General features: G+C 44.7%; 1 protein-coding gene across 1 annotated transcript in view; it reads right to left on the reverse strand.

Annotated features, from left to right (window-relative positions):
* TRABD2B (TraB domain containing 2B) overlaps positions 1–19,303 on the reverse strand; it is a 262,469-nt gene extending 243,166 nt beyond the window's left edge. Inside the window, exons 1-2 of the mRNA XM_036388349.1 lie at positions 19,196–19,303; positions 18,215–18,775 (exon numbers count right to left, since the gene is read on the reverse strand). Coding sequence (XP_036244242.1) covers positions 18,215–18,775; positions 19,196–19,303 — 669 coding nt within the window. The remainder of the gene's footprint in view (positions 1–18,214; positions 18,776–19,195) is intronic.
* Between the last annotated feature and the right edge of the window lie 4,020 nt (positions 19,304–23,323).

Genomic DNA, 23,323 nt, shown 5'->3' on the forward strand with positions numbered 1-23,323 from the left:
GAATCTGAGGGACTCTTTGGACCTTGTGCAAAGCATGTGTAGGACACTATTCTCCTTTGCTATGGAAAGATGAATTCCATCATTTTGCAGGATTCGGTTTTCATTGAGAAAAGAAGAGGTAACACTATTTCCACCTACCTGTCATTTTTATTTATATGTATATACATGAAATTGTGATTAGATTATGGTAAGTATAATCTTGAATAATTGGATCTAAACACGTAAGATTAATGTACTCACAAGACTTCTATTCAGCTGGGTCTAGAGCAACTACATCCAGTAAAACTGCTTAGTTTATATATAAACTTTATTCCTCTAAAGGCTTCTGTTCTTTAAAATATCATTTTCACAGAGTTTGCATCAAACACAAAAAGGCTGCACACTTTGCTTATTCTGAGAGATAGTGAATTCTAGGTCTTGCTCACTTACTACTGGAAAGACTTACTGCCTGGTGAGCAATCTCATCAGGATTCAACTTGTTTAAATTTCTACATTAATGGATGACCTGAAACCTAAAAAGTCAGTCTGTCTTTCTCTTGCACAAAGCTTATCATCTAAGTCATTCTGGACTCATGTGTTTGAAGGAATGGGGTTTGCTTTGTTACTTTTCTGAACTGACTAGTGTGGTTTTGACTGAGAAGCTAAGAATCCCAGCAACAAACTGCATCCATGTAGTCTGAGCTGCCTGCTGTACTTCTTACAGAATGGGAGTATAAACTGGAGTATGGGAATCTAAGAACTAACCAACAATTCCTTTCATCTTGGAATAGAAAATTTCCTTCGATAGTTTTAATTATACTCAGGCAGACAACATGTTGCTGTTGGGTTTGGGGGGTAATCCCACTTTAGAACAGATTTGCTTAATTGTTTCCATCAGAGGAGAACTTGAAAATATTTCTAGCTTTTAATTAGAAGGTTGGCAGCATCACTCTTAACTCTTTCTCAAATAACTCTGGATGTTGAGGCTTAGAATAAATTAATTTGACACAAGCAGGATGTGCTCTGTAGAGCTCCTGACAGCCACGAGGTGTCTCTAGGAACTGTCCCAGAAGGGGTGTGAATCCTGGTTAACCAACGAGACAAAACCTGAAATTCATTCTCTGCAGAAGCCTGTTTTTTGTCTGAAGTTGTAAAAACTTTCTTTAATAAATGACTCCTAAAAGAGAGAGCATGATCTTGTCTATCAAATAACTGTGCAGTACTAGAACCAGGGAAAATATATTTACAGAGTTGAAGAATGGTAAAACAAGGGTCTACATCTGGAAGCAGTAAAGGAAAACCTTAAATATGTTAGGAAAAAGTTCCAACAGTGGAAGTCACTTAGACAAAGGAATACGTTTCTAGTTGAGAATGCATGAGGCAACGCTAGAAAGAGGTGCTTCAGAGATGAATTTTGAATTTTATCATAACAACACTATTTGGCTGTGTCATCAAGAGCATTAAAACCCATGCTGATTCTCAGAACTCAAAATCTCATAATCCAAAACCTACATCTGCATTTGGGCAGCAAAAAAAGCACACAGCAAATTCTCTCTGCACAGTGCAAGTGGTCAGGACATAGAATACTGCTGAAATAGAGGAAACAGTGCCTTTGTCAGGGAGAGGTCATTGTCCTGATAGTCACTGTGTCCAAGGAATTAGCCAACATGGACTTTACTGACTGAATCTCTTAAACATTACTCTGCACTGACCAGGCAAACAGAAATAGGCATAACAGAATGGGAATGGATACAGAAATTGTTTAGAACAAAACAGCACAGCCAAACAAGAACTGCAAGCAGGAGCTTAAACTTTTGACTCAAAAGCTGAACTAGGCAGCTCATCTCCTTAGTGATAGAAAGAGGACATTTCTTAGGAGAAAAGAAAGAGATGAAGCCTCAAAGTCCAAACCATGACCACCTCTTCTGACTTTCTCCTCAAGTGAAAGGGTAAGCTGGTTGTCCGGTGAGATCTGAGCTACAAAGATTGAAGTCCTGGAGCTGCAAGAGATGCAAACCCAGTACTTATACAACAGCTTATGTGGCCTTCCATGTATGTAATTTTTATTTGTGAAATGAACTCCAAGCTAAGGCAATCCAAGAGAGATTTCCTTGATGAAATGTTGAGGTGAAACTGCCATGTCCTGCCTCCCATGTCATTCAACTGTACTTAAAGAACTTCAATGACCATGCACAGCATGACACTACTGATGTGACCAGAGACCTGACCTGCTGCAAATCAGGTGTAATTACACATTAAGTAAGCTGTAAACACTATTACTCTCCTGACATCTCTAAAGAATCTTCTATATTCAACAGAGGTAAAGTCCTCCTATTTCAAATAACCTTCCAGTCAGGCATCCTGGAGCTGTGTTAGACAGCTCCCACCAAGGAGGCACAGGAGGACTTTCTTCTCCCTTGGCAAGTTTATCCAAAGCTGCTACAAGATTTACATTTCTTTTGCTATATACAGTTCAGTGGGGAAAAACAATATCTCAATAAAAAATTAAAAATTCAGCCTTTTCTATCTTTAATGTGTTGTTATGCAAAAATTTCCAACTGGGTCACTCACCAGATTGTTCTTTTACTGATGAGACTCATGGTTTTTCTAACTTCTCTTTAAATTTGAAATTGAGACATTTCAAGGAATGTTTCTTTCCTCAAATACAAAAAAAAAATTACATCAGCACTGTTTCTGTTTAAAAAAAAAAAAAGACATTTTCCAAAAATAAATAGCTCTAATATCTTGCCCATCTTGCACGCAGAGAACTGAACACAAAAGGCCACGTCAGGACTGTCTCTTGAGAGCCCAGAAAAGTCCTGCCTCCTCCTAACAGAGCTCTCCTGATAAGCTTGGAATAGTGCATAGAGCTCATGGAGTCCAGCTGGCCTAGGATGCTTCATGGATCATGGACAGGTATATCTCCCATATGGAGAATGAGCAGAAGAAATAGTGAGGGGTGCTGCTATTTCAGAGCCTCATATACCCACCAAGGCTTTGTCTCATCCCACAAAATTTTCAGACACTTCAAGTTTATTCTCCCTGGACCCTGCATACTCCAGGCTGCATCCAGCTGCTGCTGAAGGAGCTGTACAGTGTGTACTGCGCACCGGGCAGAGCAGCCACAGGAGGTGACAGAAGTCTGGCACAACTGTCCCTGTTTTCCATTCCCTCTGCCCTGCAGTGTTGTCCCTTGCACCCCACCCCTACATGCTGAACTGCCACTCAAGTCCTTGCCTTGAGCTGGCTGCTCTCCACTGCAGCAGATTCCAGTGGCAATGGTCCCGTTGTGCTGTGGATGGCTGGAGGCACCATAGGATGAGAGACACCAGCAGTGTGTAAGGCACAGCCCAAAGGAACCACAGAGCCTCAGTGTGGCTCACTGGCCACACCAAATGCCAGCCTCTGCTGAGTGCAGAAGGCTCTCAAGAAAGTACTAAAGTTTGAGCAAACACAATGGCACCTCTTACATTTGGACAAGCTGAGGTAGCCCAAGTCAGCTTAAAGCACCTCATTCACTTCAATCCTGTTTTGGACTTGGACAACCCTTTGCTCTTGATGGACTCCTCAGAAAGTGTCATGAGTTACACATCAAATGCACAAGGCACATTACTGTCTTCTCTGAAACCAGGGGTCCTATTCAGGGCTGCCTGCCAAACTGCTGGATGAACCTGGTCACCCCTGAGGAACAGAAGCTCTTGGGAAGAGGAGGAGAACTGGACAAAGATGACCAAGGACATACTCTTCCATTGATCCCAAATGTGGTGGGGAATTCAAAGGGCTTCAGACAAGAGGAAAGGTGCATTTGGTGAAATAAAACCAGTATTTTTACTGTTTTGATAAACACAATGGATGATAAAAGATCTTGGAAGGCATTAACTCTACTTCACACTGGAGTGCTGTTAAAGCCAGCATGGCAAGAGACTATAACCCTGTAAACATATGTTGTGTATTAGATTTTGATCTGGCAGCTTGCCTTAATTTTGTTTTTTTTAAGACTCCAGCTAGTTCCAAATACACTTCCATGTTTGTGTTCCAGCAAATGAGCAAAAGGCAGAATGCTTGAGCGACAGGGACAAAAGAATACACTGGACTATAAGTTCATTTAAAAAAAAAGCCTCCATTAGTATTGGCACATTAGAAAGAGGACGACAAAAATATCAGCAATTTTTTTTTTCTATCGCTTTCTCCTAACTTTTTGTTTTTTCTGGTGTACACTTCACAGCTGCTGAGAACTGTAACAATTTTAGTCTCTTCTATCTGAATTATCAATATGCACAGAAGTGACAAAAGGACACCTTTCCAGCCAATTTTGTGACTCCTCACCAAAAAAGCATCCTCTGAATAGCAATTAGCCTGGGTCCCTGTAGGTGCAGACGAAGAAATACTTTCAAGAGGCGTTTCAGACTGCTCAGGATTGAGAGTTCCAGCTCATATAAACAAACACTGTTACAAGAGGCAAAGTTGATATGGATTTATGCAAGGAATGCATAGACTGAATAAGCAATTTGATAATTAATGGAGTTGACAGGCACTTTCGAATAGTACTCAAGTATGTGCAGACTGAATGTTTTCATATACAAGCTGAACCAAAGACAGTATTAATTTTTAACCCATTTTATACCTAATCACTCAGATGAAGGAAACACATGCATTTTTTTTCCTCTTGGGTATTAGTTCTGACCTCCCAAAGCCTGACTATTGGGACATAAATCCTTTGCACTTAGTAGTATTGCACACAACAGACCCGTAGATGTCATGTATAGGATGATTTTTTTTCTTAAAGACTGTTTGAAGAATGAACTTTCTGAGTATTGATTACTTCTTTTATGTCCCACAGCTTAAATGCAGCAGTTTTGCTCTTAACAAAGAGTTGAGAGCTTAGTTGCATGAGTTCAGGGAATTTCTGAAGAGCCCCTCATGACTAAAAGAAAATTTCTTTTATTACTGGCTTCCAAGCAAGCCAAACCACTGCTCCTACAAGCCCAGCTGCAGAAACTAAAGATGCTTAGTAAAGTCTCAAGCAAAGCACTGTCCCACCTGGCAGGAGATGATGGTAATTTATTGTGCATGGAAGACACTGTGACATTTTGAACTGCACAGGGAGAATGGAGCAGTAATATAACTGCTCCCACACAGGAATGAGATACTCAATGTTTTCTCAGTCTGGAACAGGTTCAGGGATGATGCCTTGATCTGTTTCACAACTTCACCCCTCTCAGGATCAGGAAACAGGCTTCTAATACATTTGGTTTATGTTCTCATACCCTAGACAACAGAATTATCTTCTAAAGGTTGTGTCCACAGAAACCACCTATGGAAACAAGATTTGGTCAGTCTTTCCTTACCCCACACTCTCCTTCTCCTTTAGTGACAAAATCAAAAGGAGGATGTGGCAGTTTCAGTTCAAAACCAGGCACAAAGACAACCAAGACAACCACTTTCCAGGGCTTACATAAAGGCATTGAAAGACCAGAAGGGACTACTTGGAAACACATAGTCTCCAGTCATTGAAGCTGTAGGTAATTGGAAAATACCTATTGAATGACCCCAGTTCTCCAGCAAAAGGTAGGTGAACTGTCAAATGGAGTTAGATTTGAGGTGCTTCAGGCCCATTATTCTGTCCAGCTCAACAGCAGACGCCTAGGAAAGCATATATTAAATATATCCTCTGTTAAAAGCCTTGTAGATGGGGCAGAATTCTGGCAGTCTGCTGGGAACCCAGCAGCAAGTCAACTTGCTATGACTGCTCAAACATCAAATGACACAGTGCTGCCTGCTAAGTGCCCTCCACTCCAACTCTGGCTGCAGCTGCCTTTGAAGAAAGGTGCAATGCCTTCTACATAGATGTACATGCTGAATAAAGTCTTTTAAAGCACGTGAGAAAGAAAACTGTCATCAAAATGTACCGAGCAATTACGGGTTGAAGGTTGAACTATTATTGCTTCATGCCCTCCCATTCCCCTCCCCTCCAGGGCGGGAAGAAAGGGGGAGGATTATTCATTTGTATTCAGGCACTTCATTAATGTTTATAAGAGAATCCAAACATGCAAGCAAAACAAGGACGAAACACTCGCGCCAGACGTGTGATGCGATAAATGTCACTGGAGCAAATATTTAGATCTGTTTACAGAGAGGCCTATTAAGTCCTTTTTGAAAAGCTGTGCAGTGTTGTGGCTTGGTTTCTGCCTAGCAGCTTCAGCGTAAACACATGGAAGATGGCTAAGTCTCTCTCTCTCATTTTGTTATGACATCTGGAAACCTAAGGAGGTTAGGAGAAGCCAACTGGCTGCCCTGCTATGATGTCTAGCTAGAGGGTCTGCCTGTTGAATGATGGCAGGACATGCAAAGTGGAACTGCTGAGTTCTCCAGCTTGTGCCAAAATCAGTGGATTTTCAACACAACAATCCCTCAACAAAGGTTGTTGCAACACACAGGACCTTGGTTCATTACTAATGATGCAAGTCTACGCTCTCTGCCATTTTTCAAGAACATTTGGATTTGAGAAAAACAATTCCTTTAGGGGCTAAAATAGCAAAGAGGGGTGGAGCCACTCTATTCACCAGGGATGAAGATGTGTCCCATAGTCCCTTGCCCAAAGAGCTGTAGGTTCTGGAGTTCACAATCAGCCTGGACTTCTCCAGATGTCCCCTTCCCATCACCATCTCATCAACTCTAGCCCCTCCACATACAAATATTTTTTTTTTCTAGGAGTACTAATAAGTTGAGAGGTGTAAGAGAAATTTATAGATGGAAAAATCATTGTCTTAGCCCCAGATGCAGTAACATAGTTGGGGTATTTCAGCCTCTGAAGTGATGCCTCAGTTTCCCACACATTATGTAAGGCCTTACAGGTATGAAATTGTCTGTGTTGTGTATACAAAGACTCAGGGTTCTTTATCTACATGCCCAGCCTACTTATCTTCATTTTGGAAGGAATGGTGCTCAGGCCACACAGATGTACAGGACTCTGCAGAGTGACCTCAAGTGGTGCTGACTGAATTGAAACACTTTTAGTTTTCCTTCTGACTTAGTGAGTTTAGTTCACTTTTTTCATGGCATCAAAAATTCAACATGAAATCACAAGTAACTCTACTTATTCTGGTTTTTAAGCCTATCAGAAATCACATATAAATTAGAAGAATATTGACTAACATTTCTTTTCTCCCTCATTCTCTTAATTAATTATTTATCTACCTGAAACTCCTTTCTGCATAAACCAGCAGGAAAGACACCTTGCCTGGTTTCAAGAGATACAGTTTTGGGTTCCCAGTACAAGGATTGCCAACTTGTTTGATTTGTTTTAGTGGGAGCTACACTGAGCTTTGCCTCAGAGAACAGGGGAACAGGTGCCAAGTCTTTTGGGATTCTCCCATAGTTATATTCCAAGCTATACCCTCAGGTCTGAGCACTCTTGGGAAAACACACCTCTTCCTTCCCTGACTGATAATGATGGATTATTGATGTAACAGTTAAACTTGTTGTTCTCTTAAAAAGTATAAGAAGGTTGTGATACTTCGTGTTTTAGAAGAACAGAAAAATTCATGCAATCACTCAGATGAACAGTAAATAAACATTGGTTGTCCCTACTGTGTAACAGGGATTAATCTTTTCAGACTTAAGCATCCAAAAGAATTTTTTTTACTGCTGAAGTTTTCCTTTCTAATTAGTGTCCCTGATTAATTCTTGCAGAAAATGTGCGACAGCTTAGTGGCTTGGTCTCAAACCATGGTCCCTTCCATAATGCTAAATTCAGCTATTATTCTCTGCTTTTGCTGTGTTATACTGCTCTTAATATACCAGACTCATCAGGAGTGCCAGGCCTCAAAACTTTGTCAGTAGCATGCCAAACATCCACAGGGAAGAGAGAGGAATCCCTTACCCTACTCTTGTTCAGCTACCTCCTGCTTTGGAGCTAACCTTTGGGTTATTTACGTTGAGTGACCTTGAGATAAATGGCATTTGGCAGGCCGCCGGATGACTTTGTGTTTCAAATCAAACATTCTCAGTTTCTCCCACACTGACAATGGGAATAATTCCTGAATGCATTTTTGGGGGTGGTTCTTCCCATCTCATTGCCTGCCATGGAGCTCTTCGGTAGCTACGTCAGGGTTGGTGAACTTTAGCTTGACTTTCTTGTTAGACTCAAGTACCAAGTGGTGTGTGTGGTTTTCTTCTGTGGTTTGGTGTGTGTGTGTGTGTATTTTCTCTTTGTCCCAGAGTGTCTGCACTGCTGGTATTAGAACTACAATTGTTCTATATATAAAGCAAAGATCCCTTGAATGATCTGCCAAAGGCTTTATCTGTGAACAATCTTTGTCTGTACTTGCTTTGCCGTTAACCAGTTTTGACTGTACTCCATAATGGCTGGAGTTGCTTTGCCTTAACTGATATGTATCAAAGAGAACTGCTAAAATTAACTGCTCATGAACTGTGTCCAGGATGTTAGATTAACTCATGTGGAATCCTTCACTGAACAAACTGATTTATGATGTGTTATGACATTGTTATTTGATGTGTTGCACAACAACTCAATTTTAAAAAATGAAGAGTGCTCCATTAATTAGAGATAAATCTTTCCAGTGTAATTCAAATGAATCTGCAGCAACTTTAGAGAGAGTGTGATAAGGGATCTTGTGTGGGTTTAGTGATTGTGTTTTGCATTCTTAGGAATATCTTCCACTGGGATCTCTTTGTCAGTAATCACAAAACCCATCCAAAATATGCCAAAATACATCACCTTTTGGGAGATTTTAGCTCTTTGTACTTCCTAAAATACAAAAGGGTACTACTGCAAGATTCCCAACAGCTAATACTTCCAGCTTTGAGAATGTACAAGTTCATCAATGATGCTTGCTTTCCACTTCAGAGCCATAATATGCTGTAGTCCCTACAGGGTAAATCCATTCCAAGCTTATCCAGCCACAGTTAACGCACAGCAAGTGCTCAGAGCTGTCAGTTTTATTTTTAAGAAAAAGGCCCATCTTTGTACATTTAGATATAAATTGAGTATGTTTTTAAAGCAAGCACTATTCCATTACTGGAACATGAACCAGTGCAAATGCTGACCTTAAATTATGAAGTTCCTAGAGTGTGTTTCAGATGACTACATGTTAAAGGCTCAGATCTCTCTGGATACCCAGCTTCAACAAAAATTCCTTTGAAAGCAAGCTTGAGTTATACACTGTACATACAGTATGTCTCATTTCACAGCCAAGCCACTCAAGTTAATAAAGAAAATCCTCTCTGGCCTCACACAATTAGCTGGGTAAAAAGCTGGCCAATGCCAGTCTTCAGATCTATAAAGCTAGACAGTGTTTCATGCCTGCAAAGGCCTGTTGCCTTGAGCCTCTCAACTTCATCTTGCCACCAAACACCTGAATTATTTCAGGATGGTATAACCTGGTCTCATGGACTGAGGAGGTATTATCTCCTTGGTATTCTGGTACTGGAAAGGAGAAATGCTGAAGGAGCTGAACTGCATCCCAGTTGTTTGAAGGCTAAGCCATATAAGAATTGATTTGGCCATAACTTTGTATTAGAAAACTTGACTTTGCTCACTTCTGGGTGTTTGTGAGTTATCTGCTCCAACAGGCAGACAATGAGCTTTTTTGAGAATGCTCTTTCTAGCTTTTTCCTGTCTTAATCAGGAAATTCATTATGACAAAGAAAGGTTTTTTGTATCATTAACTCGTATGAAAATAATATTTTTAGGCCCTTTTGGCACACTTGTACCTCCCCTGCCCCTGTGATATCCCAAAAATAAAGAATTACTTCAGTTTGAAAACAAACTACAAGTTAGCATCCCACCTGACTCCCAGTATGTCAGGACCAGTTCCTCTCATGGTGTAGGGCTTAGCATTTTTACAATTAATAGTGCTGTGATGATTTTACCAGTGTTTTAGAATCAACAAGACACATTGGGACATCCCATCACACTTCCTTCTGGCATAACATTTATCTCAGTAATCATTTCTAAAACTGTAAATCAATCACATGCCAGGAATACAAAGACCTTCAAAATTTTGGGCATGTTTCTCAAATCACCCTTTTGCCCTCTCCCTCTCTGCTGACTCTGCAAACTCCTGCACTGTGAGCATTTGGTCTCACATTTAAATAAATATTCCCCATCACTATTATGCTGTCACCTGTAATAGGAAAAGGCTGCAAGAAATCAAAGGAGAGCTAAATTTGTGCAGTGGCAGAAAGCGTACAGAGAATAATCAGTCTTCATTGTGATTGTTAACAAAAGTGAGGGAGCCTAATGGAGACCTTGGATTTAGTACAGTCTCTAAAATATTGAGGGGATACTTTCAAGACACAGAACTGCCTACTTGAAAGCAATACTTTCCCTGTATTCCTCATAACTTGACTTTTATTAAAATGGAAAGAGGTTAGAAAATAACTGTAAGATTTGTTTCCTTTTTCTCATTCTTTGGCTCAATAAGGAAGTCTGATGAATATTGCTTTGCACTATGAAGGCAGATTCTTCTCTGTTTTATATATTGGAGATATCTGTGTCTCCCAACGAGTGCCCCAATGGAAGAGTTAGGGTAGCAGCATCAAGTAAGTTTAATTAAATCTGGTGGAAACATAAAGCATTTGTTGCTATTTCCTTAATTATGTTGATACAGCTAAGTAAACTGCCAATGACTGAATTCCTAGCTTTTTGCCCCATCTTAGCTAACTCCCATTTTGCAGGCATACCCAAGCATGAAGAACCGCTGGACTGGAATTGATGTGGAAGGCTTCATAACTTCCACACTAACTGAGCCTAGGAAAAGAAGATATCAGATTTGTTTCTTTTTCTTTTTACAATCTTTTCTCTGTGTGCTACTAGGAGTTTCTGGGGATGGTTCAGTGTTTTCCCTGGCTTCAAGGGACTCTGGAATGGATACAACACATAGGATTCAGTCTGTCATTTCCAACACTGCTACCCACTGGCATGAGCTGCAATTTTGAGGAAGTCAGGAATAAACGTCTGACATCTCCAAGACTCTTCAACCCCTCAGCATTGTTGCAGTGCCTGGACAGAGGTGATCAGCAGTGGTCCATTGATAATAAATCTAATTTTTACAATATTTCAGGGACGATGATTTCTTCAGGCATAACTGGCCTATGGGAGTCTATGTATGATAAGAAATGGGGTGTCCAGTACTATGCTAAATGACCCTCAGAGTGGAAAATCTTGGGTCTTTGATCTCATTCAAACTAAAAATACTTTTTCTAATGAGCCTCCTCAAGCCATACAACATCCATTTCAAAATGCTGAGCACATGGTTTTAATTTAAAGTTTTTACCAACTTTCATTTATATTGCACTAGAAGTCCTGAAATTACTTGCACCAGAAGCTCTAAAATATTAGAAATCCAAATGTGAATGACTGGTGTTGGAATAACTAGTGATAAAAGCAGCAGACATGAGTGTGAATTCCTGCTTGAGCTTCTGACAGGTATTAACCAAGTCACTTTTCATTGTCCGTGCCTTTAAATGACAATTAGATCAAATAAACAGTACAATTTTACAAGGTAGCTGTATTGTTCCATTGAGCACCAGAAAAAGCAAATTCATGGAGGTGTTGAGACACCATAACTACTAGCTGTTGTGATGGATACAGCCAGTCTTACAGTTTAGTTGCATGTCTGTTCCCACTCTGCACAGAGCATAGTCTTGCTCCAATTCCAGCCCAAGAACTGAGGTATTAAGTTCAAACACTGATATGTGCACTTTTAAGCTCTGCAGGCACCAGTTTAATTTCTGGTGTCTCAAGCGAGATGGAAACTATAATGCTTTTGGGGTTACAGAAGGAGTATTAAGTTCAAAAATTGTTGCCATGTTCAGAAAAAAATCTCTTAGTAATTGCAACCAAGAAATAATTTGAGAGATTCACAAAGATACTGAAATTTTGTCATCAGCCTACAGTGCTTTCTGCAGATTTTAAGTATAGTGGCATTGAGCATCTGTACTGGCAGTCTACCTGGAAGAGGGATTAGGGAAAGTGTGAGAACACAAGGCAGATATGTTTCCTTGCAAAATGGGGCTCTTCTAACACTGACCCTTGAAAGTTAAAACCAAGGAAGTTTCTAAAATACCAATCATTGCTGAAAATGTCCATTTTTTGCTATAACTTAAACACTGTCCTCTGAGAATGCCAGTTTACAGTCATTCATCCAAGCAGGCAGGGAACCTCACTAATAAGACCAAAAGATGAAAGAAATCACACAAAGTCCCCATGGTTTAAGCAGTAACACTGTGATTTCTTCTGCCTTTTACCTGTCTCATCAACTCCTAACAACAGTGAAAACATTAATAAGGGTTTGCAGTGTAAAGCATAGCACAGGGGAAACCTGTTATTTTACAGTATGTCCCTCTGAAGTCCCTAAATATGCTTTGCCAGGAGCCCTGCCACTGATCTCCTCTCTGCAGGAGTGCAAGGTGAGTGAGTGCCCCTGTGTAAGATCATTTCTGGCCTTTGCAAGCCCAAATGATGTGGGCTGCCTTTATAACGTGGATTGCTACTCACTAGGGAGCTGAGGGGAGGCTGTTAAAGACTTTCTGAGAACTGTAGGTTGCACTATACTTCAAGTGGAGGATTTTAGGGTCAATGGTTCATTCTGTTTATAAGCAAAGCACTCTGGGCCTGAAGGAGGATCCTGACTGCTGCTGCAACAGCATCACAAAGTGACAGTAAATAACAGATTGAAAATCATCACTGTGAAAATACCATTTACTAAACAGGGGCTAACCCAGTATCTACTGGGTTAGCAGCTCGGAGGTGGCAAACACACACAGGAAAAAATGGCATGATTCTGCAAGATTTGACTTCTATACACTGGTAAAGTTAAGCTGCCCCGGGTACAGTAGGGACTCCCCTGAGTGTCACACTGTTTTCTGGGGATTTTGCCCTTTCAAGAACCATCTTACAAAGATATAATTCCTACCTAATACCAATTACAGGCAGCACCCATAATTTTGCAAACAAATCAACCAGCAGAATCCTCCAGACCTGCTCGTGGGAGGCAGGTACACCTGCCTTGGGCTTGGATGTTACCAACAAGGGTGTGAAGGATCAGAGGGAAAGGGAGGGCTCATACCCGACCTGTTGTACAAACACTTCTGGCAGTTACATACACAATAAATAAAACAGATGAATTGCCAGCTGCCCCTCGAGCCATCCTTAGTGACTGGCTGCTTTCTTAATAGCCATCAAATGCCTGGGTGAGCCTTCCAAGGGGCTGTGGGGCAGGAGCACACAGTCACTGGCTGTACAGAGCAACATCTACATGTGGGTACAGCTATAAAATGTCAGCTGCTGATCCTTTCAGGTGTTACTGCCACTACTGTCATTTTAATACTTGCATAGTTTCATCCTCAACAGCTCCCCTGGTGAAGACATAAAGCAGCTCCCACTAGTACTTAAAAGGAATTAAATGGAAGGATTTCTATTTTTGCTATATGAATTTCTACCCCGAGGTTAATTTTGCTGGAGGAATTTTTTTACCCTGGGGCATAAGGGGGTGACGGGAATGATAGTTTAACAAAAGCCAGCAAGCTGAAAACTATGTGCACTATGTATAGCTATGTGAAATCAAACCCTTTAACAACATTTCTCTCAAACCATTCAGCAATCAAAACAGGTAATGCTGTTTTTGATGACTCCTGATCCCTTCACAAAGCCTGAAATTCTATAAAAGCAAGAAGATGCCATTTCTACTAGGCAAAACTCATTTTTATTTCAAAAATTTTTAAAAAATCAGTAATACTCCCTCACATAAACTATGCAGACTATCAAAAGTCAGCTAGCTCTGAAACTGAGCCCTTTAATTCAGTTCAGAAAACTTTGGGCCCTGATCTTTCATTAGGACAAATAAGTACATTTCTCTTGAAGTCAGTTACACTGGTCCTGTCAGCTTGGAGAATCCCAGCTTTGTGATCACAGAAATGTTTCGTTTTTCAAGAGGACAGGGCACATTAAATAGAGAGTCCAGGATGTGGCCCTGCCTATATATTACTGTGTATATTACTGTTTTGCCACTGAAGGTCCAGCTTCGAGGCTGCAGAGCTGTCAGTGACCAAACATGATGGACCACCCATGGGCCTTTTATTAACCAGCACTTGTTCCCCCCTCTAATCCTATCACCAGAGTAATCAAAGCTGCCATGTCCCAGGGTTTGATGGAACAGCAGGACCTGGGAAATGAAAACTGATTTTGTTAACAAAGTCATTCCTGCCCCATGAATGCTGTCTCATTGGTAGAAAGCGGGGAGATGAGGTTTATTTGTGCAGAGAATGAGGCGGCAAAGAAATGAAAGGGGGAGAATGGTGAAGTGTGAAGTTTAATCTGGCACAGTCTGAGGTTTCTTTCTTTGAGGCCGTCTCTGATCCAATCAACACTGGTTTGATATTTAACATCTCCCCCTGCAGTTGGAAATGATACCAGCCAGAGGAGACCAGAGTCAGGGCTTCCCAAACAGCCAAAGGGAAGAGAAGGGGGTGCTGGCAGCTCCTCACCAGCCTGACAGCTTCCCTGCCAACAGGCTGGCAGGAAGCTGGACCTTGATACAAAATTTCCCCTACAAACATTGGGATTCAAGGCATCCGCTATGAGCTGAATGCAGACCGTCCCTGAGGAGAGCAAGCTTGGGATAGGATGGGATGGGAAAGGGATTTTAGTTCTAATGTGGAGGAAGGGCTATGAACACTGTCTGGGACTGTGGATCCTGCTGAGAAACAGGATCAAACACAAGCAAGACATGCCACCCACCTCCCCAGGGAACAGCAGTTGGGGTAGAGCAGTAAGACCTTCCCCTTGCTGACTGTACAGACCTTCAGTGGGGACACACTGCAATCACTCCAGGGTGATGGGGGTCCCAAGACAGCCCTGGGCCATCAGGGAGGATGCACCAGACCTGAGCAGCTGCAGGAGCCACCATCACAATTCTCCTTACTCCAACAATAGCCTGGGGAAAGCTTCCCATCATAGACCCACATGAGAGTCCCAAAGAGGAGAGAGAGTTTAGCCCTAATCCCAGCTGGCCCTCAGAAAATACAGGGATGAGCCCTCACAGCCAGTAGTGGCTGCAGTGCCTCTGCCAGGATTCCACAGAAGGCCTGCAATGTCATCTACCCCTCACCAATTCGCAGCCCTGGCCAACTTGATTTTGCCCTTTTCTGGCCACTCTCTACATAAACATCAGTGCTGTCAAACAAACTTGTCTGCTTCCTCTTCTTCACCTGCCTCAGCTCTTTCTGTCCCACCTCCCATGAAAACCCTGAAATTTCAAATACCAAGGAGCAGTAAAATTTCAACCTGACCCAAGCCTGCTACCAATTCCCCTGCATCCAGGCTCCCAACACTGCCTTCTGCTGGGATTCAGACACCTTGACACCAGCTCGTCCATACCCAGGGCCCGGACCAGCAGCTGCCAGAGTCCCAGGAGGTGGGATAACACTTCCCCCCAGGATCCAAGCAGGAGGATGGGAGTGATGTGGAAAAGCAGCAGGAAACACTGTGCAAGGGTTTCAGGGGGAGCAGAGCATCAAACTACAAAGTTTCGGGGTTTACAATAGAAAACAATGCTCCCTGCCCTACCTGCAGGAGCTGGCTCTCCAGGAAGCAGCTAATTATATGAGCCACCTTAATCTTTTTATCCGGCTAAGACAATCAACATTTCAAAGCCACGCACAGAACGTTTCAAAGATCGTTCCTGGTCAAAAATGCAAGTGTATCCACTTTCTTTCAGAGCAGATCAAAACCAAGTACCACACCGGGACCACTCCTAGATTTCCTCCTCCTCACGGTATCAGATTAACAGATTTGGTGCATGTAGTCAGATTAAATATTTGCAGTAGCACAAAGCTGCCTTTGAGGAGAAGAAGTAGGGAAAAAAAGCTTTTTTTGTCTTTTTTTTTATAATTTGCTTAGGGCAAAAATACTGGACTTTGGGGATGTGGGAAACAAAAGCATTGACATGATTCAGCAAGGCTCAGTCCTAAAACCTGAATTCTGAATGCAGAAATAATGTGCAGTGTTCCTGTAATAGTAATGCTGAAAACAGGTAAAAAACCGCTGATGCCCTTAGCAGATTTGGGTCTATAATTTATCACAGATGTTCTCATCAAACTGTGCAAACACCCTGCGAGACAAAAGCTGCTCAATTTCTGATTTCCATTTTAGTGGGTTTTAATTATGTGTTGCTTAAGGAAGGCTCCAAGACCTGGAATTGGGAGGTGAAACCTTGCAATACTAATCCACTCCACTAAATTAGCACAGTAATACACCAAGCAGTAGGACTGCCAGACGGTGTGATAACATTACAAATTACTATTGTTAAACAACTAGCCAGGTGTCAGGATGCACGGAAATCTAGAGGAAGCAAGAAAATAAATATCTGGTTTGTTTTGTTTAATTTTGTCTCCTGTTGTTATGGTGGCCTTGTTCCCAGAAAAAGCTTCAATCTAGGAAAATTCCTCCTGAACACTGATCTATTTCAGCAACTTTGTCAATTCTCTCTAACAATTAAAATGGAATGTATTCTTTTAATCAGCACAAATGTTTTGCATAAATGACTGTCCTTTGCTTGCCAATAGCAGTAATACCTTTACTGTTCTTTTTAGATTATTTTTGGAGTAAAATGAATGGGAAATTTTTGTTTCTATTTAAAAGTTGGACAGAGAAACAATTATGGTTAAGGGCAGCAGTGAGTTTTGTACTCTGTCCCTTTTCCTTTCTCTGTTGCTCACTCTCTCTGAAAAGAAAAAAATGTACTATGATTCACATTTAAAAGGCTTCCAAGTGCTACGTTTTTAACCAGGTGCTTTCATGTGCTTGATTGTAACTGCCATTTTTGACCTAATACAACCAAACACTATAGGATGTGTGGAATGGTTAATTATTTTTACCTCACCTTAAAGAAGGGGCTCAACAGAGAGGATAGGCACTTAAACCTTTCAGAGAAAATAGTGTAAAACGAATTCCTTGATTTGGACATGTGTTAAATAATGCAAAGGTCCTGAGGGGCTTTCTTTTAATTATTTTTTGCTGATAAACAAGAAAATACATTCAAAAGTGTATGGAACAAATCTGCTCTGAAGGCTGTATGCAGAGTTAAGACTCCTAGTTAAAATATGGATGAACCAAATGTTAGTGAAAGCCAGACTTTTTCCCCTTCAAATAGCTCCTACTGGACTTCAGGGGAGCAGGGGGTGAAGGCACTCTAAGGACATTTTAATCACACCGAAGATTAGTCCTTTAATCCTTATTCCCCAACATCACCAAGAATTTTTTTGGTCAAAGTAGGACAGTAAGATAAGGCTGGACATAGACCGACCCAAAACTAATGACGAAAAGCAGGTTAAAAATGAAATATCATAGCAGTAACTGACACCATCTTAAATCTCCCCCGGATTATTTGTTTTCTTCCACACACGTTCATTTCCTCAATTTCTAGTAAATCTCATTTCACATAAACAGTTCCACAAAGCAAAGTCAATAGCTGTTACTGTGTTCCTCATTAATCCACTGAAATGAAATAGATCTCATGGCTTAGTATTTGGCTGTTTAAAGCTAAATCCATTGAAAGAATTCCGGAGTCCAGTTACACCAATAACTTTTGTTTCTTATCCTACATCCTTTTCTGTTTGCTGAAATTTACCTGCTCTAAAATGAAATAAACCCATGCATATTGCACACTCAATTTTCCCCAGTACAAGGGCAACATGAGCCACTTTGTTTTGACCCGGAGTGACCACTAAAAAGACGACTGACAGTTTGCATGCACTTAAATCAATCTGAACAATGTGGAAATTCCTATTTTCATTGTTCATGCTTCATCCTCTTCCTGACAAGTACCACAGAGCTGCTTTACTTCAAAACAAACAAACAAACAAACAAAAAATCAGTTTTTGCCCAGCTCCGGGACAGGATGGGAAGCATGTAAGTTTCCCTCACAAGTGGCAGGCAAGCAGACACACACATTCACACCCTGGACATTTGCCTCTCAAATAAATTATACACGTGATACACACGCAGCACTCCCCACGCACATCACGGGGGTTCTGCAGGCAGCACGGATCGGCATGATGGAGAACAGGCAGCCCAGCACAAAAGCTCTGGAGGCCCAGGAGTGACCACCCCACTGCAGAAACTTGGGGTTCACCCCCATCAGCTGATGAAGTGCAAGGAGAATACACCCCATATCCTGGGATAAGACACGAGGCCCAGAAGCCTCCTTACCTGGGAGAAGTTGAGCCCATTCAGCGGGTGACACTGCTCCTCCACCCGCTCCACCGCACCCGTCTTCTTCTTCATCCTCTCGGCCTCCTGGGCGAGGTAGAGATCGAGCACCGGCACCCCTCTGGAGCGGATGTCCGTCTCCGTCAAGGAGTTCACCATGAGCATCACCCAGACGGGCCTCTTGCGCTCCCAGTTCCCGGCGATGGCGTTGAAGAGGTAGTCGGCATAGAGCCCTTTGCCCCGCTGGTCCGGGGTCATCCAGTGGGGCAGCATCAGCTTGATGTAGTCCAGGTGGCGTTTGAGGCGGCGGTACAGCTCCCGGGGCAGCACGTCCTGCAGGTTCTCCCCGTGGGGCAGCATCTGGCAGCTGGCCAGCCCCGAGATGGTGTACGGGTCCGTGAGGTCCAGCTCGAAGTAGACGCTGGAGCTGGCGTGGAAGGCGGCCTTGGAGTTGTCAGGGATGAAGTCCCAAACTCGCGTGTAGGGCACGTGGATGGTGCCGAAGAGATAAGCGGGGGGGTCACGGCGAATGGTCCAGAGGAAGGAGTTGAGCTCTCCTTGCTGCGGGGGAGACAGAGGGGCTGCTCAGTGATGGAGGGGCACAAAGGAAGGAGACAGCGATGCCACCCTCAGGGCTGCCCGCAGGGCAGGAGGAGCGGGCGTCCCGCTTCCCCCTCTCCTCGCACCAGCCCCACGCGGGCTCGCAGCGAGCAAAGCCCACGGGCACCATGAGGCCCGCGTGGGGCTGGGTCCCGCCGTGACCCCCGACTGCCGCGGGGGACGCGGCCCGGGCCCCTCCGCGGGGCAGCGCCGCCACACCTGTGGGGGCCACGCGCGCCCGCGTGCGCGGAGCCGGGTGGGGGGGGGGATCCGTCCGCGCGCCCCCGTCCCGCCCGCGCCCCGCGGCCCCCGCGCGCCCCGCGGACACGAGCGCATCCCCCGCGGGCGGGCGCGCCCCCGGCCCGGCCCGGCCCGGCTCACCGAGCGGGGCAGGTCGCACTGCCCCGTGTCCATCTGCTCCCGCCGGGCCGCGGCGTCGGGCAGGAACCCCCCGAAGACGAAGCAGATCAGCGTCAGGTTGAGTTGCATCCCGCTTCCTCTCGGTCTCCTCTCTCTCCTTCCCAGATGAGCCTTTTTGGATTTCTAGGATCTTTTTTTTTTTTCCTCCCCCCTCCTCCTGCTCTTCCCCTTTTTTTTTTTAGCCTTTTTTTTTTTTTTTATTCAAACAAACTTTGCCAGTCCCATCTGCATCTGACAAGTGCAGGGGGAAGGACTGGCTGCCCCCTCCCTCCCATGCTCTCCCCCCTCCCGCCCTTTCCCACCCCCACCCCCTCTGGCTCCGGGCTTGTCAGAGGCGCTGGATGCTTTGGGGAGGACGGTTCTCATCGCCAGCCTCCGCCATGCTTTGGTGTTGCAGACCGGAGACGCTCCTTCCCGCCCCGCCGCTTCGGGAGGAGGTTGGGAGGAGAGGGGCGGGGGGGGAGAAGAGGGGGGAAGGGGGGGGGGGGGAGAGCAGCCAGAAAGTTAAAAAAGTTTAAACCCAAGATTTTTTGGACTGGTTTGTTTTTTTTTTTCTTTAATTCGGCGGTCCAGAAGGGGTTCCCGCGGCGCCTTGCGGAAGGCAGGCGGTGCTCGGCAGGGCGGCGGCGGCCCCCGCACTCCCGGCCCCGCTCCGCGCTCCCCGCTCCGGAGGCCGGACCCGCGCGCCGGCGGAAAGTTCCGCGCAGCCGCCCCGGCCCGCCCGCGCCTCCCGCCGCCAGCGGCCGCCGCCAGGGGGCGATGGCGGCCCAGCGGCGGCCGCGGCTGAGGGGCGGCGGCGCTTGCCCGGCGCCCGCCCGGCCCGCGGCACCTGCGCGGCGAGTCCCGCGCGTTCAACACTAACAAACAGCGCGGAACCGACAAGTTCCGACATCCTCAGGCTCGATCAGTTGACAGAGTCAGTCCGACGGGGCTTGTCACGGGCAGGAACCGAGGGCAGCCGGCTCTGCGGGGGATGCCTGGGGCGCCCCCGCTCAGCCCGCGCTGACCCGCGCGGTCAGGACATGTCCGGCTTCCCCCGGCCCCTCCGAGCCCGGCGGGGAGGGCAGCACAAGGACGTGGCCCCAGCACCGTGCCGCGTACCTCAGCTGTCCTCACCGGGACCCCTGCCTCCTGAGCTGCACAGGAGGAGGGAAGGAAACTTAGGAATTTTTAAACATGAATCATTAGCGATCCATCTTCCACTTGGACCGAAAAGCCTCAGCAACACGACCTGAGGTGATTCTTGGTGACGGGAGCACTTCCAGGATCCCTGGGCGTCTGGAGCCCTCTGTGGAGGTCGTTGCAAAAGGCGTTTGAGTTCAGCAGCTCCAATTCACACACTTAGCGTGCGTTTAAAGAGTTTCTGAGCAGAGGACAGGCTGGCAGTGCCCGTCGCCGTCACATGCCAGAACTCCTGCCTCTCCAGATCCATTCCGGGCAGGGATGGGAGTCAGGGTGCCGGACATAGCCCATTCTCCCCTCAGGACACTGTCCAGCCCCAGATATCGCCCTCATCCTGCTGTGTGCAGCAGAGCCGATCTGTATCCTGGCTTGCCCATCACCTCCCTGACTGCAAACCCTGTCCAAAACTGGGAAGTTCCTCACTGTATTGGCAATGATCAAAACTACCAAAATTTACATGATGAAATGCTGTCATTACTATAATGATGCACGTAGCCAGCAGAGTTTTGCCAAGGACAGTGACAGACTCAGGCCCACCTGGAAGTAAATGTGGCTTCCTGAGGGCCCTGTGGAGACTGTGAGAGATGCCGGTTGCTGTGGTGCCTGATGGACCAAAGCAGCAGCACAGGCTGCTGGAAGGCATTTTGGAATCACAGTGTGTGCATGCCCTCCACACTGCTCCTGCCAGGGGAGCATCCTCCTCACCACAGTGTTGGAACCAGCAGCTCCTCTCTAAGTAATGCCACTCATCCTCTTCTCTCTCCTCCCAGATCTCCCAGACAGGTAAAAATCAGGTGGAGTAAGTTTTTCCTCATTGTGTTTCTAGCTCTTTAATTAATTTCAAATAAATATTCCATTTTCTGATTCCACCCTGAGGCATACAGTTCAGATAAGGGAAAAGTAGAGAAGAACAGAGAGGCAGAAGGATTTTTAGCACACAGAGTGTCCCATCACTGCAGCACAAGATGGTCCAGTGAGACAACCAAGTCATGGCTGGGTGCTGGAGTCACCTGTGGCTCTGTGCTATTGGGAGATGGAGTGGCAGCAGCTGTGTGTGTGTTTGCTCTTGTGTTTGCAGTGATTGCTCTTGTGTCCTCCCCACCAACTCACTTCCCTGGCATTGCTGGTGTGATGGCACAATCCCACAAGTACAGGGAGAGCAGGGCCTGGCTTCATGTGCCCACAGCATCTTTCTCTCTGCAGCAGCCCCACCTTTCTCCCACGAGTGCCTCATCACACACTCCCAACCCGCCCACCCCAAATGTGCCCAAATGTCACTGTAGCTGTGCCCAGACCTGAAATTAAGGTCCAGAGCGGGAAAGTTGTGCAGTCCATGTCCCAGCAGATGTCACACAACAAGGGCTAAGTAGAGTCACAGCACAGGATCCTGTTGCTTTTCCCTAAGCTGCCACAAACTATTTCAAAGCTACAGGCTGGATGCTGTCATGACCCTGTAACACAGAGCTGCATTTGCTCCACCTGGATCAAACTCTCCTTGCATTCAGCAAGGGCCATGTCCAAAGTGGCATGGCTGCACTTGCCTGGCTTAGTGGCTTTGACTTGATCTGCCCAAATCTCTTCCAAAGCTGTGAAAGAACAGAGGGGCCTCGTCAGGAGGCTGGTGGGGACATCAGGAGTGACGTGACCCAAAATCTCACGCCCTGGAGAAGACGCCTGGGAGGTCTGTGAGGATGTGAGGCCCTGCTCAGTGCCGGGTGCTGCGCTGTGCTGTGAGGGAGGCGATTGCCCTCATCGATAGCATACATATCAAAGCACCCAGGGCAAGAATAAACAAACATCTTTGGCACTGTGCTCATCTTCCATGAGCCAAAAGGCAGGTGTGTGTGTGTGTGTGTGAGTGTGTGTGTGGATAGTGTGGATAGCAAGTTTTCCAGCCGTTTCCCTGAACTCAGCCCTGATGTTGCAAGAACGGTCTAGCTGTGAAAACATGGCCTCGCCTTGATTTATGCCGCTTGTGGGTAAGATGACTAAGAAGGGGGAAAAAAAAAAAAGGCCAGAACAGGAACAGAAATCCCAGTGGGAGCATGATGAGGGTGTGTACAGATTTGGTGGGACAGTCAGGTTGGGGAAACTGCAGCCAGAGCTTCAGGCAGTAGGAAGAGGAGACCACAAAACCACATGATATGTGTCATGATGTTCCACCTAAGATACAAAAGCATGCCACAAGTTTTATGAAGGCAACTCTTTGGTAACAGTAAAGAAATTAATTCTTTTGTGAAACTGTAACATTTTTTTTCTCCTTCGGATGAGTTCCATATGTCCTCATGATTTTTACTTTTAAACACAGCAGTTTAGAACAAATCTTAAATAACATTTAGCCTGCGTCTAAAGTAAATATTTACAAAAACATTAAATAATGGTGCTGATCTTTGGAAAATGTGTATTGCTCCCTACCTGCTACTGTTTTTTGCCTATCTGGACTAACAGAGAGGCTTTGTAATAAAGCCTAAGGCTGTAAAAGCAATATAACAGTGTGATTAGAAGTAATCAGGTGGAAAATACTGACTATTAAAAACTGTGAAGAGAAAGGAGGGCTAAGCTGAAATGGAAGGTTACGTAAGTTTGGTTTTAACAAATTTTAAGAAAATTAATGGGAGAATTGGCTTTTATTCTTACAAAAGCTGCATTATTTTTGCAGAAGCATAATAAATAGCTATAGCTGTTATTTATGTCATGTATCATTTTCAAACAACCTTACTAAATAAATATTAATCATTTCACCAACCACTTAAAGGCAACCACTTTAGGGGTGCGGTGAGGCAACAACTTACCAAGTGAGTTGTGCTTAAACAGAAAGTGAAGACAGCCAGATTCAATAAGGAGTCCGTGTGGGTATAAAAAATATTTGTGGAGGCTTTAACAATATGTTCAATGGGGTAAGACAAA

The sequence above is a fragment of the Molothrus ater genome, chromosome 9 (assembly GCF_012460135.2).
Source record: "Molothrus ater isolate BHLD 08-10-18 breed brown headed cowbird chromosome 9, BPBGC_Mater_1.1, whole genome shotgun sequence".
In the NCBI taxonomy this organism is placed as follows: domain Eukaryota; kingdom Metazoa; phylum Chordata; class Aves; order Passeriformes; family Icteridae; genus Molothrus; species Molothrus ater.